Raw genomic sequence first — 17,728 nt, 5'->3', positions numbered from 1 at the left:
GACAATCTACAATGTAAATAGTTATGAGAATAAAGAAAACGCATTGAAATGGCCTGTACTGTAACTGAGGTATCCCTCAAGGCAGCCTTTTAAGTACTCTCCTTTTTGGCAGTTACACATTTATTTCCGTAATGTGATTTAAGGTAAAGCCGTTTGGGAGAAACAAGAAAATAGTTTGTAGCTCGACAACGCTGATTTATGAGGATGGAAATTTGTTGCTGATGTGCGACATTCGGACCCGAGACGTGAGTCCAACTTTGAAGGAATACAGAGCTTCCAGTGTGTGAGGGATCGTACTATACCGTGCTTGGTGGTGGCACTTTAACGACGACGCCAATAATATGGTTATTTTGTGTACAAAACAGGTGGAGACACTATTTGACAGGTCAAAGTTCAAACCCGGTAGATGATATTGGTGTTTAATTCCTGTTTTGTCAGGTGGATTTTATACGAGGGGATCAACTACCGGGGGGCTCAGATCTTGGTCAAACCTGGCGAGGTTCCCGACTGGCGCCTCTTCAGCAAGTGGAGTAAAGTTGGATCTCTCCGTCCCCTTCTGCAGGTAGGCAACGACTAATTAGTACTTCCTCAAATCGAGGCCTCCACTTAAATAGACGCCATGCACCAATTAATGACCATCATTCTTTAAGAAATATTTGTGGAATTTTTGTAACCGGTATGCATGACAAGGTAGTTTTATTAAAATTCAATCACTAATCAATAAAGGCCTTACCCCAAATAGTCTTCTGGTACCCTCTGCAGAGCCAACCAATGCCTCTAAATGGCACCATAGTATATTTCCTCAAATAAATGGCCTCCACTCTAACAAAACCCTGTTTAAATTCACCATATTTTCAAAACATTTAAGCAAATCAGTGAAATATTATGCAAGAAATAATTTTCTTAAATAGTGGCCTCCTTTCTATTAGAAGCCACGCCCCAATTAATAGCTAAATGCATCACCCTTGGGGGAAAATATTAATCTTATATACTATAAGATACTGTGACTAGTCTATACTGAATGTAAAATGTGTTTGTACAAATAAGACTCCCCTGAATAAACGCGTTACCCCTAACAGATGCCTGGCACATACTCCCATGCCTAAATGGTAAACCCCCTTGAATAAACAGCTTACCCCTAATAAACGTCTGGCACACTCTACCATTAATACATATTAATAGTGCATTATTATTGGGGGAAAATATACACAGTACTCTTCAAAATATTATAAACATACAAACACTCCCATAAATAAACACCTTACCCCTAATAGTTACCTGGCACACTCTCCCGTTAAGAAATGGTAAAAGTGCATTATCCTCGACAAACAATATATACTATTTAAAATATTATAAAAATGCTTTTTTTTTTTTTACAAATAAAAGACCCCCCTGAATAAACACCTTACCCCTAATAGAGGCCTGGCACACTCTCCCGTTAATAAATGGTAAAGGTGCATTATCCTCGACAAACAATATATACTCTTTAAAATAGTATTATAAATATGCATTTGTCCAAATAAAATACCCCCCTGAATAAAACGTAGACTTGGACAAACTTTAATGATCCACAAGGGAAATTGTTCACACCTTACCTCTAATAGTTGCCTGGCACCCTCTCCTGTTGATAAATGGTAAAGGTGCATTATCCTTGAGGAACAACATATCCATTATTCTTCAAATATTATAAAAATGTGTTGTCCAAATAAATAATCCCCTTGAATAAACACCTTACCCCTAATATAGGCCTGGCACCCTCTCCCGCTAATAAATGGTAAAGGTGCATCCATCCATCCATTTTCTGCCGCTTGTCCCTTTTGGAGTGGCGGGGACAATATATACTACGGTATTTAAAATATAATTATGAAAATGCATTAAAGACCCCCCTGAATAAACACCTAACCCCTAATAGACGCCTGGCACCCTCTCGCGTTAATAAATGGTAAAATTGCATTATCCTTGAGGAACAACATATGCAGTATTCTTCAAATATTATAAAAATGTGTTGTTCAAATAAAAGACCCCCATGAATAAACACCTTTCCCCTAATATACGCCTGGCACACTCTCCAGTTATTAAATGGTAAAAGTGCATTATCCTTGACGCACAATATATACTGTTTAAAATATTATTATAAAAAAAGCATTTTTTCCATATAAAAGACCCCCCTGAATAAACACCTTACCCCTAATACTTCCCCGGCACCCTCTCCCCTTAATAAATGGTAAAGGTGCATTATCCTTGACTAACAATATATTCTATTTAAAATATAATTATAAAAATACATTTGTCCAAATAAATTACCCCCCTGAATAAACACCTTACCCCTAATAGAGGCCTGGCACCCTCTCCCGTTAATAAATTGTAAATGTGCATTATCATTTAGGAACAACATATGCAGTATTCTTCAAATATTATAAAAATGCTCCCCTGAATAAACAGCGTACCCCTAATAAACGTCTGGCACACTCTCCCATTAATACATAGTAAAAGTGCATTATTCTTGGGGAAAAATATACACAGTGCTCTTCAAAATATTATAAACATACAAACACTCCTGTAAATAAACACCTTACCCCTAATAGTTACCTGGCAAGCTCTCCTGTTAAAAAATGGTAAAGGTGCATTATCCTCGACGAACGATATATATTATTGAAAATCAAAAAAATATTTTTTTCCAAATAAAAGACCCCCCTGAATAAACACCTTACCCCTAATAGAGGCCTGGCACCCTCTTCCATCAATACATAGTAAAAGTGCATTATTCTTGGGGAAAAATATACACAGTACTCTTCAAAATCTTATAAACATACAAACACTCCCGTAAATAAACACCTAACCCCTAATAGTTGAATGGCACACACCCTTCAATTAATACATGCTAAAGGTGCATTATTCTTGAGGAACAACATATGCAGTATTCTTCAAATATTAAAAAAATGTGTTTTCCAAATAAAAGACCCCCATGAATAAACACCTTACCCCTAATAAACGCCTGGCACACTCTCCTGTTATTAAATGGCAAAATTGCATTATCCTCGACGCACAATATATACTGTTTAAAATATTATTATAAAAAAAGCATTTTTTCCATATAAAAGACCCCCCTGAATAAACACCTTACCCCTAATACTTCCCCGGCACCCTCTCCCGTTAATAAATGGTAAAAGTGCATTATTCTTGAGGAACAACATATGCATTATTCTTCAAATATTATAAAAATGTGTTGTCCAAATAAAAAAAAACCCTGAATAAACGCCTTACCACTAATATAGGCCTGGCACCCTCTCCCGCTAATAAATGGTAAAGGTGCATCCATCCACCAATTTTCTACCGCTTGTCCCTTTCGGAGTGGCGGGGACAATATATACTATTTAAAATATAATGATAAAAATGCATTGGTCCAAATAAAAGACCTCCCTGAATAAACACCTTACCCCTAATAGTTGAATGGCATACTTTTTAATTAATAAATGGTAAAGGTGCTTTATCCTTGAACAACATATGCAATATTCTTCAAATATTATAAAAATTTGTTGTACAAACCCCGTTTCCATATGAGTTGGGAAATTGTGTTAGATGTAAATATAAACGGAATACAATGATTTGTGAATCATTTTCAACCCATATTCAGTTGAATATGCTACAAAGACAACTTATTTGATGTTCAAACTGATAAACTTTTTTTTTTTTCCGCAAATAATCCTTAACTTTAGAATTTGATGCCAGCAACACGTGACAAAGAAGTTGGGAAAGGTGGCAATAAATACTGATAAAGTTGAGGAATGCTCATCAAACACTTATTTGGAACATCCCACAGGTGAACAGGCAAATTGGGAACAGGTGGGTGCCATGATTGGGTATAAAAGTAGATTCCATGAAATGCTCAGTCATTCACAAACAAGGATGGAGCGAGGGTCACCACTTTGTCAACAAATGCGTGAGCAAATTGTTGAACAGTTTAAAAAAACTTTTCTCAACCAGCTATTGCAAGGAATTTAGGGATTTCACCATCTACGGTCCGTAATATCATCAAAGTGTTCAGAGAATCTGGAAAAATCACTGCACGTAAGCAGCTAAGCCCGTGACCTTCGATCCCTCAGGCTGTACTGCATCAACAAGCGACATCAGTGTGTAAAGGATATCACCACATGGGCTCAGGAACACTTCAGAAACCCACTGTCAGTAACTACAGTTGGTCGCTACATCTATAAGTGCAAGTTAAATCTCTCCTATGCAAGGCGAAAACCGTTTATCAACAACACCCAGAAACGCCATCGGCTTCGCTGGGCCTGAGCTCATCTAAGATGGACTGATACGAAGTGGAAAAGTGTTCTGTGGTCTGACGAGTCCACATTTCAAATTGTGTTTGGAAACTGTGGATGTCGTGTCCTACAGACCAAAGAGGAAAAGAACCATCCGGATTGTTATAGGCGCAAAGTTGAAAAGCCAGCATCTGTGATGGTATGGGGGTGCATTAGTGCCCAAGACATGGGTAACTTACACATCTGAAAGGTACATACAGGTTTTGGAGCAACATATGTTGCCATCCAAGCAACGTTACCATGGCCACCCCTGCTTATTTCAGCAAGACAATGCCAAGCCACGTGTTACATCAACGTGGCTTCATAGTAAAAGAGTACGGGTACTAGACTGGCCTGCCTGTAGTCCAGACCTGTTTCCCATTGAAAATGTGTGGCGCATTATGAAGCCTAAAATACCACAACGGAGACCCCCGGACTGTTGAACAACTTAAGCTGTACATCAAGCAAGAATGGGAAATAATTCCACCTGAGAAGCTTAAAAAATGTGTCTCCTCAGTTCCCAAACGTTTACTGAGTGTTGTTAAAAGGAAAGGCCATGTAACACAGTGGTGAACATGCCCTTTCCCAACTACTTTGGCACGTGTTGCAGCCATGAAATTCTACGTTAATTATTATTTGCAAAAAAACAATAAAGTTTATGAGTTTGAACATCAAATATCTTGTCTTTGTAGTGCATTCAATTGAATATGGGTTGAAAAGGATTTGCAAATCATTGTATTCCGTTTATATTTACATCTAACACAATTTCCCAACTCATATGGAAACGGGGTTTGTACTAATAAAAGACCCCCCTAAATAAACACCCTATCCCTAATAGAGGCCTGGCACCCTCTCCCATGAACAATTGATACTCTCAGTGGCCACAACATGACAAGACCTGTATCCAAAAGATCATTCTGACCTGAATGATTGCGTGTTTTAGAGGCAAGTGCACTTCCGCCTAAGGAACAGACAGACCAGGCTCATGATGTCGGTATCGGGCGATCTGGATGACGTCAAACTCCTGCGCATTCAAGAGGCCGAGGAGACGCTGGGTTTGGAGCAGGTCTGGGTCTACCGCGGCGGGCATCTGCACTGCAAGGTCTGATTCAGTTCTCCAGTCCCTTTTCTAAATGTGCCGAGATGTGACCGGAGGTGCGATTCTTGCAGCTGCTGGAGGAGTGCTGCCTGAGCCCCAGTGGGAGCGTGATCATCGCCGGGAGCCGCGTGGGCCTCACACCGGAGCAGGACAACCACGTGTGGAGCATCACCCCTCAGGGCTTCATCCGCTACATGCCCCACGCCGATCTGGTCTTGGAGGTGAAAGGTGAGCCTTTTACTTGTCGAGTGGAAGAAAATGTTGACGTTTTATCGACGTTTCTCTATTTGCAATGCATTAATGCGCATCCGATCCCGGGCTCGGGGGTCTTTCTGTGTGGAGTTTGCATGTTCTACCTTGTGACTGTGTGGGTTCCCACCTCCAAAAACACGCACTTGGGGATAGGTTGATTGGCAACACTAAATTGGCCCTAAGGTGGCGACTTGTCCACCCGCCTTTTGCCCGAATGCAGCTGAGATAGGCTCCAGCACCCCCCGCGTGACCCCGAAAGGGACAAGCTGTAGAAAATGTATGGATGGATGGCTATTCAACAGTGACACCTTGTGGACTTCACCATACTAGCACACTATTATTGTAATTCTATTAAGTGTTTTTCAACCTTTTCTGGCACATTTTTTTTCCATTGAAAAAAATTCTGAGGCACGCCACCAGCCGAGTTTCGTTAAAAAAATGAAACTCAGCAGCCGATATTGACAATAAAAAGTTGTTCTCGCAATTGTTTGATATGAATTCCAACCATAACCAAGCATGCGTCACTATAGCTTGTCTCAAAGTAGGTCAGTGGTTCTTAACCTTGTTGGAGGTACCGAACCCCACCAGTTTCATATGCGCATTCACCGAACCCGAACCGTAATCATAAAATGATGTTGTAATATTAAAGAAATACTAATAAAGATATATTTTACAAACAGAAAGTTACAGGAATGTACACATAATCCCATGTTTACATCTCATTGTGCAACATGTGAATGTTTTAGTGGGAACTAAATGCGATATCTGAAAGGGATACTCATTATTTCCAAAGCAGGCATGCCACCAGCCAAATTTCGTTAAAAAAAATGAAACTCGGCAGCCGATATTGACAATAAAAAGTTGTTCTCGCAATTGTTTGATATGAATTCCAACCATAACCAAGCATGCGTCACTATAGCTTGTCTCAAAGTAGGTCAGTGGTTCTTAACCTTGTTGGAGGTACCGAACCCCACCAGTTTCATATGCGCATTCACCGAACCCGAAGCGTAATCATAAAATGATGTTGTTATATTAAAGAAATACTAATAAAGATATATTTTACAAACAGAAAGTTACAGGAATGTACACATAATCCCATGTTTACATCTCATTGTGCAACATGTGAATGTTTTAGTGGGAACTAAATGTGATATCTGAAAGGGATACTCATTATTTCCAAAGCGAATTTCGTTAAAAAAATGAAACTCAGCAGCCGATATTGACAATAAAAAGTTGTTCTCGCAATTGTTTGATATGAATTCCAACCATAACCAAGCATGCTTGACTATAGCTTGTCTCAAAGTAGGTCAGTGGTTCTTAACCTTGTTGGAGGTAACGAACCCCACCAGTTTCATATGCGCATTCACCGAACCCGAACCGTAATCATAAAATGATGTTGTTATATTAAAGAAATACTAATAAAGATATATTTTACAAACAGAAAGTTACAGGAATGTACACATAATTCCATGTTTACATCTCATTGTGCAACATGTGAATGTTTTAGTGGGAACTAAATGCGATATCTGAAAGGGATACTCATTATTTCCAAAGCAGGACCTCCACCCAGACATATAATACTAGTACACAGCTCATGAAAAACAATATGTTATAGTCATTGTAAGTGGGCCAAAACACTACCGTATTTTTCGAACTATAAGTCGCAGTTTTTTTCATAGTTTGGCCGGGCTCCACTGCGACTTATGTGTTTTTTTCTTTTTTTATTATGCATTTTCGGCAGGTGCGACTTATACTCCGGTGCGACTTGTACTCCGAAAAATACGGTAATATGAGAAAATAATCTCATGGAAATGACTGCTGTCATTTGATTACAATAATAAAACATTTAACTTGTTATTTAGTCAGGTTTGGGACAGGTGTGCTGCAGGTGTGGCCACAGTGCATGTGCACGTCTGACGTCGCTCACATGCGCTCCACATGAATGCTCAAGGAGTTTTTGCGTTTGCTCACACATATGGAAAATTAGAGGGAACATTGTTTGGAGGTATCCATAATACGCCGACAGGGAGAAGTTTTTGTTTACACAATGAGTCGGGCGTGTCTTGACCTCCGCGGCGGAGGCTCTGCCGAACCCCTGAGGCCGACTCACCGAACCCCTAGGGTTCGATCGAACCCAGGTTAAGAACCACTGAAGTAGGTGTACTGTCACATCACGTCGTGACTTATTTTGAGTTTTTTGGTTTTGGTTTTGGTTTTAGTTCTTGTCTTACGCTCCTATTTTGTTGATTGTCAATTGTTGCGTCTGACCAGTCTTCCTTCCCAGGGAATTAAAGTCACTGGTCAATCCCAAATTCTTTCAGATGACGTATATGCAGAGTAAGAAGGACCATCAAGACAGAATAGGAATATTATCAAGATTTACTAAAGCTTTAGGAGACCAGTCCACACCAATGCGAATTGGTCTAACATTCCAAACCGGAAGAGACACTTGCCCCCACCCTGTCCAGAAAGGAATACAGCCTCATTGTTCTAATACAGATAAGATATAAAGGGAGTACTCCAACTCCCACATTCCAAGCCTTCAAGGTAAAGCACACAGTTTACTTGCGGACATAAGATACAAAGATAGAGAGTGTACAAATGGAAAAATACTAGGTGATTTAAACATGACTATGAATAAAAAAAGAACTCTTAAAAATACATGCATTTTCCACACGTCATTTACGGATGTACTTTGTGTACGCCGTCTGCTCCACACGCTGTAAGTCTTTGCTGTCGTCCAGCATTCTGTTTTTTGTTTACTTTGCAGCCAGTTCAGTTTTAGTTTTGCATAGCCTTCCCTAAGCTTCAATGCCTTTTCTTAGCAGCATTCGCATTGTGTTTATTTTTGGTTTAAGCATTAGACACCTTTTTACCTGCAAACCACTGTCGTCGGTCCCGACATCTACAAAGCAATTAGCTACCTGCTGCCAGCTACTGATATGGAAGAGTATTACGCGGTTACTCTGCCGAGTCTAGTGTGCCGTGGAAGATGATCTTATTTCACCTATTTGGGTTAAAAATATTTTTTGCAAACCAGTAATTATTGTCTGCAAATGATGTGTTGTTGTTGAGTGTCGGTGCTGTCTAGAGCTCGGCAGAGTAACCGTGTAATACTCTTCCATATCAGTAGGTGGCAGCCGGTAGCTAATTGCTTTGTAGATGTCGGAAACAGCGGGAGGCAGCATGCAGGTAAAAAATGTGTCTAATGCTTAAACCAAAAATAAACAAAAGGTGAGTGTCCCTAAGAAAAGGCATTGAAGCTTAGGGAAGGCTATGTAGAACAAAACTAAAACTAAACTGGAATACAAAGTAAACAAAAACAGAATGCTGGACGACAGCAAAGACTTACTGTGGAGCAAAGACGGCGTCCACAATGTACATCCGAACATGACATGACAATCGACAATGTCCCCACAAAGAAGGATAAAAACAACTGAAATATTCTCGATTGCTAAAACTAAGTAGATGCGGGAAATATCGCTCAAAGGAAGACATGAAACTGCTACAGGAAAATACCAAAAAAAGAGAAAAAGCCACCAAAATAGGAGCGCAAGACAAGAACTTAGACACTACACTCAGGAAAACAGCAAAAAACTCAAAATAAGTCATGGCGTGATGTGATAGATCGTGACAGTACACCTACGTTGAGACAAGAGCTAAATTGATGCATGGTTTGGTTATGGTTTAAATTCATATCCAACAATTGCGACGACGACTTTTTACTGTCATCTGAGTTTCGTTTTTTAATGATTTCTGCTGGTGGTGTGCCTCCGGATTTTTTCACGGCAAAAAATGTGCCTTGGCTCAAAAAAGGTTGAAAAACACGGCTCTACAATATTAGGGATGTAATGATATGAAATTGTCATAGCACGGTTATTATTATTGCGGTATTTCTGAATGTGCTCAAAAAGTACACTGAAATCTTTTGACGGAGCTTCTTGTTTTTTAATCAACTAATTTAAACAGACCGTTCGAAAACCCACTATTTTGCATGTTTTGTGTTTCTTATGCTTCACTATTAGTGTTTTATCAGTTGTAATGGCTAAGCTTTAATGTTTTAAATATTGGTTTGTACTGTAGCACTTTAAAATGTATTTTTAAATGAAAAGTGCATAACAAATAAAAGCCTATTGCTATTTATTATTCCCGTCTTACTCCATTCCGTGGTCTTTGAATGCAGGCATCACTCTGGTCTAAGAGCATGTAGGTCCAATGTGCACAATTGAATATCTTAGTTGTTCAGACAGTAAAGTTGTGTTTGGGGTATGTTGCATGTTAATGGGGAAAGACTTTAATGCCTCTTGTTTTCATGTTAGAATTTAGGTATTACTTGCCGCAGGGATGAAAGACGGAAATTAGCCACTAGCTACAATCTTGCATATATACAGTACAGGTCGAAAATTTGGACACACCTTCTCCTCATTCAATGCGTTTTCTTTATCTTCATGACTATTTACATTGTAGATTGTCACTGAAGGCATCAAAACTATGAATGAACACTTAAGAAAAAATGGTGAAATAACTGAAAACATGTTTTATATTCAAGCCCTTCAAAATAGCCACCCTTTGCTCCGATTACTGCTTTTTGCACACTCTTGGCATTCTCTCCATGAGCTTTGAGAGGTAGTCACCTGAAAGGGTTTTCACTTCAAAGGTGTCATAGTTTTGATGCCTTCAGGGACAATCTACAATGTAAATAGTCACGGAAAAAAAAGGAAAACGCATTAAATGAGGTGTGTCCAAACTTTGGGCGTGTACTGAACGTATGTGTTCACTAATATGTAAAAAGTTAAGCTTACAAGCTGTCACCGGTCTATCCATGAGTTAATCAAAGAACAGTTATCAGTCAAGGTTTTTTGGTTATTTTAATTTAAAACGGCAATACCAAGCTTCGGGAGTTTTACCGCGCTTATAAATACCGTTTATCATTACTTCCCTAATAACGATATAACATTCATTTATTTTTGAAGGCTCACAATTAAATATAGACCACCACACAAATATACACGCCAAAAGTTTGGACACACCTTCTCATTTCAATACGTTTTTTTTATTTTCATGCCTATTTACATTGTTGATTATCACTGAAGGCATCACAACTACCACACCATACCATACCACATTTATTTATAAAGACCTTTAAAGGGGGAACATTATCACAATTTCAGAATGGTTAAAACCATTAAAAATCAGTTCCCAGTGGCTTATTATATTTTTTGAAGTTTTTTTCAAAATTTTACCCATCACGCAATATCCCTAAAAAAAGCTTCAAAGTGCCTGATTTTAACCATCGTTATATACACCCGTCCATTTTCCTGTGACGTCACATAGTGATGCCAACACAAACAAACATGGCGGAAAGAACAGCAAGCTATAGCGACATTAGCTCGGATCCAGACTCGGATTTCAGCGGCTTAAGCGATTCAACAGATTACGAATGTATTGAAACGGATGGTTGTAGTGTGGAGGCAGGTAGCGAAAACGATATTGAAGAAGAAACTGAAGCTATTGAGCCATATCGGTTTGAACCGTATGCAAGCGAAAACGACGAAAACGACACGACAGCCAGCGACACGGGAGAAAGCGAGGACGAATTCGGCGATCGCCTTCTAACCAACGATTGGTATGTGTTTGTTTGGCATTAAAGGAAACTAACAACTATGAACTATGTTTACAGCATATGAAATACATTTGGCAACAACATGCACTTTAAGAGTGCAGACAGCCCAGTTTTCATCAATTAATATATTCTGTAGACATACCCTCATCCGCGCTCTTTTCCTGAAAGCTGATCTGTCCAGTTTTGGAGTTGATGTCAGCAGGCCAGGGAAGCTAGGGTCGATATTCTTCTCTTGATCATCTCCGGTGGCATAAGGGACGGTGTGAGCCAAGACATCCAGGGGGTTTAGCTCGCTCGTCTGCGTGAACAAAGTTCCGCCATTGCTTGCCGTGCTACCGAGGTCCTTTGTCCCTGAATTGCTCACACACTCCGGCAGATTCAATGGGGGTCTGGCGGCAGATTTCTTTGACTTTATCGTTGGAAATGCATCTGCTTTGAGTGTCGCAGGATATCCACACATTCTTGCCATCTCTGTCGTAGCATAGCTTTCGTCGGTAAAGTGTGCGGAAAACAGTCGATAAAACGGAAAATAACAGAGCTGATTTGACTCGGTGTTTGAGAAAATGGCGGATTGCTTCCCGATGTGACGTCACGTTGTGACGTCATCGCTCCGAGAGCGAATATTAGAAAGGCGTTTAATTCGCCAAAATTCACCCATTTAGAGTTCGGAAATCGGTTTAAAAAATATATGGTCTTTTTTCTGCAACATCAAGATATATATTGACACTTAAATAGGTCTGGTGATAATGTTCCCCTTTAAAAACAACCACAGTGGAAGAACAAAGGGCTATACACCACAAATAAATAGAGGCAAAGGACAGACTAAAAAATCACATTTAAAACAGAAGTAAAATAAACATTGAAAAAGCAAATACAAATTACCTTAAGAACAATTTGTTAGATAAAAAAAAACACCTACAACACCTGTGAAGTGAAAACCCTTTCAAATGACTACCTATTGGAGCTCATGGAGAGAATGCCAAGAGTGTGCATTCAGTAATCAGAGCAAAGGGTGGCTATTTTCAAGAAACTAGAATATAAAACATCTTCTCAGTTATTTCACCTTTTGTTGTTACTGACTGAAAACATGTTTCATATTCTAGTTTCTTCAAAATAGCCACCCTTTGCTCCGATTACTGCTTTGCACACTCTTGGCATTCTCTCCATGAGCTTCAAGCACACCTGTGAAGTGAAAACTCTTTCAAGGTGACTACCTCTTGAAGCTCACCGAGAGAATGCCAAGAGTGTGCAAAGGGTGGCTATTTTTGAAGAAACTAGAATATATAAAACATGTTTTCAGTTAAGTACATAACTCCACATGTGCTCATTTATAGTTTTGATGCCTTCAGTGACAATCTACAATGTAAATAGTCTTGAAAATAAAGAAAACAGTGTCCAAACTTTTGGCCTGTACTGTATATATTTCTTTTTTACCGGTTTGTCCCGGTTAATTGACTGATTAAATCAAACATTTGCATAGTTTGGTCATATAAAAAAACGGATAATGACCTTTTAAATACACTTTCTAACATTATGAGAGGACTTTAGGCATGAAATAACATTTACACTCTTTTATTCCATTACATTAATGCTGAGCCAATCAGTGGCCACGAAATTGAACAGCGCGATCTGATTGATTTGGTCTCCTCTAGTAGCCAATACTACTGTCGTGTTGATATTTTTTTAGTTAATTTAGTCATTTTTATGCTTGAAAATGCTTAATTGAAGGCAACTATGTCGTAGAATATGCTTGAAATATTCCACAAAGTGGTGAAGCCACGCGATGTGGCCAACTCCGTACACTAGATGGCGTTGTAGCTCTGCCTAACACTTCTCATACCACATGCATTTAGGTCTAACTCCAAATTAGAAGATGATGCATTTATGAATAATGGTTGTTGGATACATTTGCACAATATTGTGTACATAAATGTTGCACACATGACTTTAAAGCGATAGTAACCCATCTGTCTTTTACAGGGGGGAATCATTACGACAAAAACCAAGTGATTCTCAACACCCTGGATCCAAATAAGCTCCACCAGACGTGGGATGTGGAGGTTATTTAAACACGGCTCTTTTGTGCAGCTGCTACGACATGCAAGTGTTCAAGGACTACATGCACCTTTACCACAACTCTTTTCCGTGGATGAGTGAAGTGAACTCTTGAGAATGTATTGGCGCCAAACGAGGTTTGGACTTGAATGAAAAAGAACCTGACGCTTCCAGTAATAGATTTTATATCTTTGCCTTTTCAGTAAATAAAATGGAGTTTGCCTGTTTTGTCATTAACTTAAACAGTGTTAACATGTTGCATGTGTTCGTATTCAAATGTTATTTTTTTTTGCCTTTCATTCAGCAATAAAACCAATCCTCTACTTAGCTTTGTATGTTTTTAATTGGTGCAGATTTTACATCTGAATGAAAAGTGAAAGCATACACACAGTACAGGCCAGACGTTTGGATACACCTTCTCCTCATTCAATGCGTTTTCTTTATTTTCATTTTTGCTCGGACTACTGCTTTGCACACTCATGGCATTCTCTCGAAGAGCTTCAAGAGGTAGTCACCTGAAATGGTTTTCACTTCACAGGTGTGCTTGAAGCTCATCGAGAGAATGCCAAGCGTGTGCAAAGGGTGGCTATTTTGGAGAAACTAGAATATAAAACATGTTCTCAGTTATTTCACCTTTTTTGTTAAGTACATACCTGAAAACATGTTTTATATTCTAGTTTCTTCAAAATAGCCACCCTTTGCACACTCTTGGCATTCTCTCCATGAGCTTCAAGCACACCTGTGAAGTGAAAACCTTTTCAGGTGACTACCTCTTGAAACTCACCGAGAGAATGCCAAGAGCGTGCAAAGGGTGGCTATTTTGAAGAAACTAGAATATAAAACATGTTTTCAGTTATTTCACCTTTTTTTTGTTAAGTCCGTAACTGAAAACATGTTTTATATTCTAGTTTCTTCAAAATAGCCACCCTTTGCACACTCTTGGCATTCTCTCCATGAGCTTCAAGCACACCTGTGAAGTGAAAACCCTTTCAAGGTGACTACCTCTTGAAGCTCACCGAGAGAATGCCAAGAGTATGCAAAGGGTGGCTATTTTGAAGAAATTAGAATATAAAACATGTTTTCAGTTGAGTGCATAACTACACATGTGTTCATTCATAGTTTTGATGCCTTCAGTGACAATCTACAATGTAAATAGTCATGGAAATAAAGAAAAAGCATTGAATGAGAAGGTGTGTCCAAACTTTTTGACCTGTACTGTGCACAATGTTGTTGCTCCCTAAACACTTTTGGATTTCAATAAAATGTCCCTTACAACATATTAGCAACTCCTAAATACTGTGTAAATAAACCCAACTATACAGCAACACAATTGGACACCTGCAAAATGCAATAAAGCCATTTCTGCTACAGAGCGGAATATACCAGTTCACCCTGTTGCAATGCGTAAATGAGCAAAAGACTTGCTTGTAATCTGACCTGAAAGGTTGCCTGGAGACTGCTGCCGGTTGCTACAGCAACATCATATGGGTGTGAAAACTTGTCAAGTCTTCAAGACAACTTGATGATCTGGCAGGATCCGGTCCCACTTTTTCGTCCTCCGCTCCAAAAGGTAAAGAGCGCAGCATCATTCCCTGTCGTTAGTTGTGCGTCGCCCTTTGCTGCGCCGCCGCCTCAGGGCGACCGTCCTGGACCATTTCTTCCTCCCCGCTCTCGTGGTCGCCAATCACGCTGACGACCGTCTTGCCTCTGGCGTGGCCGTGTTCCAACTTCTGAAACGCCTGGGGAACCTGGCTGAATGGGAAGGTGGCCTCCACCACTGGTAAGATCTGTCAGCGGAAAAACATGTGAGAAAAATCACTTATATATTAAAAAAAAAGACTTTTAAAAGACTTGCAACTTGGATATGCTGGTCCAAATCTCCCAAAACTTGTCCCAATCGAATGTGCCACAAAAATGTTTATGGTCTAACTATTATAGTTTTTATGTAAATAACATTTTATGAAGCTGGTTATTACTCATAATTTGTTAATAACTATAATACAAACCCCGTTTCCATATGAGTTGGGAAATTGTGTTAGATGTAAATATAAACGGAATACAATGATTTGCAAATCCTTTTCAACCCATATTCAATTGAATGCACTACAAAGACAAGATATTTGATGTTCAAACTCATAAACTTATTTTTTTTTTTGCAAATAATAATGAACTTAGAATTTCATGGCTGCAACACGTGCCAAAGTAGTTGGGAAAGGGCATGTTCACCACTGTGTTACATCACCTTTTCTTTAAACAACACTCAATAAACGATTGGGAACTGAGGAAACTAATTGTTGAAGCTTTGAAAGTGGAATTCTTTCCCATTCTTGTTTTATGTAGAGCTTCAGTCGTTCAACAGTCCGGGGTCTCCGCTGTCGTATTTTACGCTTCATAATGCGCCACACATTTTCGATGGGAGACAGGTCTGGACTGCAGGCGGGCCAGGAAAGTACACGCACTCTTTTTTTACGAAGCCACGCTGTTGTAACACATGCTGAATGTGGCTTGGCATTGTCTTGCTGAAATAAGCAGGGGCGTCCATGAAAAAGACGGCGCTTAGATGGCAGCATATGTTGTTCCAAAACTTGTATGAACCTTTCAGCATTAATGGTGCCTTCACAGATGTGTAAGTTACCCATGCCTTGGGCACTAATGCACCCCCATACCATCACAGATGCTGGCTTTTCAACTTTGCGTCGATAACAGTCTGGATGGTTCGCTTCCCCTTTGGTCCGGATGACACGATGTCGAATATTTCCAAAAACAATTTGAAGTGTGGACTCGTCAGACCACAGAACACTTTTCCACTTTGCATGAGTCCATCTTAGATGATCTCGGGCCCAGAGAAGCCGGCGGCGTTTCTGGATGTTGTTGATAAATGGCTTTCGCTTTGCATAGTAGAGCTTTAACTTGCACTTACAGATGTAGCGACGAACTGTATTTAGTGACAGTGGTTTTCTGAAGTGTTCCTGAGCTCATGTGGTGATATCCTTTAGAGATTGATGTCAGTTTTTGATACAGTGCCGTCTGAGGGATCGAAGGTCACAGTCATTCAATGTTGGTTTCCGGCCATGCCGCTTACGTGGAGTGATTTCTCCAGATTCTCTGAACCTTTTGATGATATTATGGACCGTAGATGTTGAAATCCCTAAATTTCTTGCAATTGCACTTTGAGAAACGTTGTTCTTAAACAAAAAAGGGGTGTACCTCTCCCCATCCTTTCTTGTGAAAGACTGAGCATTTTTTGGGAAGCTGTTTTTATACCCAATCATGGCACCCACCTGTTCCCAATTAGCCTGCACACCTGTGGGATGTTCCAAATAAGTGTTTGATGAGCATTCCTCAACTTTATCAGTATTTATTGCCACCTTTCCCAACTTCTTTGTCACGTGTTGCTGGCATCAAATTCTAAAGTTAATGATTATTTGCAAAAAAAAAAAAAAAAGTTTATCAGTTTGAACATCAAATATGTTGTCTTTGTAGCATATTCAACTGAATATTGGTTGAAAATGATTTGCAAATCATTGTATTCCGTTTATATCTACATCTAACACAATTTCCCAACTCATATAGAAACGGGGTTTGTAGTTAGACCAGAGGTTGGACCAAAAATACACAACAAATCTGTCTGGAGCTGCAAAGTGTTATAATGAAGGCAACACATGATGTAAGAGTATATATCTGCTATGTTATCCTACTTTCAAAATGACTATTTGTCGCAGGCTGAAATTCAATATTTATTCTATACATTTTTACAACATTGTAAATCATTAGTAAAATGGAGGCTTCTCAGAGGGTGAGATAACTCCTGGAAATGACTGGCAAAGGTATAGATGTGTGTTTCCAAGTTAAAGGAAATGGCAGGCTGTCTTTTTCTAATTGATTTATTACAATCTTTGCAAGCTGGCTAACGTTTGCTGTGGTCTGGAACAACATGGCACACACACAACTTTAATAATGTGTCATGAGACATGCAAATATAGATTAAAGGGAAACATTATCACCAGACCTATGTAAGCGTCAATATATACCTTGATGTTGCAGAAAAAAGACCATATATTTTTTCAACCGATTTCCGAACTCTAAATGGGTGAATTTTGGCGAATTAAACGCCTTTCTAATATTCGCTCTCGGAGCGATGACGCCACAATGTGATGTCACATCGGGAAGCAATCCGCCATTTTCTCAAACACCGAGTCAAATCAGATCTGTTATTTTCCGTTTTTTCGACTGTTTTCTGTACCTTGGAGACATCATGCCTCGTCGGTGTGTTGTCGGAGGGTGTAACACGAACAGGGACGGATTCAAGTTGCACCAGTGGCCCAAAGATGCGAAAGTGGCAAGAAATTGGACGAAATTTGTTCAAAATACGTGGGTGTGGGGAAAGCCGACGAA

The 17,728-nt window shown here is 39.5% G+C and overlaps 2 protein-coding genes across 3 annotated transcripts in view; one reads left to right on the top strand and one right to left on the bottom strand.

The window, feature by feature from the left end:
* LOC133623881 (uncharacterized) overlaps positions 1 to 13,660 on the top strand; it is an 80,337-nt gene extending 66,677 nt beyond the window's left edge. For both annotated transcript variants that reach the window (XM_061987349.2, XM_061987348.2), the window contains 4 exons: positions 439 to 562; positions 5,248 to 5,406; positions 5,475 to 5,631; positions 13,259 to 13,660. In XM_061987349.2, the coding sequence (XP_061843333.2) occupies positions 439 to 562; positions 5,248 to 5,406; positions 5,475 to 5,631; positions 13,259 to 13,347 (529 nt within the window). In that variant the 3' untranslated portion in view covers positions 13,348 to 13,660. The remainder of the gene's footprint in view (positions 1 to 438; positions 563 to 5,247; positions 5,407 to 5,474; positions 5,632 to 13,258) is intronic.
* A 722-nt stretch (positions 13,661 to 14,382) lies between these two features.
* The window catches only part of LOC133623883 (reticulon-4-interacting protein 1 homolog, mitochondrial-like), a 28,629-nt gene continuing 25,283 nt past the window's right edge, over positions 14,383 to 17,728 (bottom strand). Inside the window, exon 9 of the mRNA XM_061987350.2 lies at positions 14,383 to 15,120. Coding sequence (XP_061843334.1) covers positions 14,932 to 15,120 — 189 coding nt within the window. The 3' untranslated portion in view covers positions 14,383 to 14,931. The remainder of the gene's footprint in view (positions 15,121 to 17,728) is intronic.

The sequence above is a fragment of the Nerophis lumbriciformis genome, linkage group LG26 (assembly GCF_033978685.3).
Source record: "Nerophis lumbriciformis linkage group LG26, RoL_Nlum_v2.1, whole genome shotgun sequence".
Lineage (NCBI taxonomy): Eukaryota > Metazoa > Chordata > Actinopteri > Syngnathiformes > Syngnathidae > Nerophis > Nerophis lumbriciformis.
The sequence above is the reverse complement of the archived record's forward strand: the minus strand, read 5'-3'. Positions and strand labels throughout refer to the sequence as shown.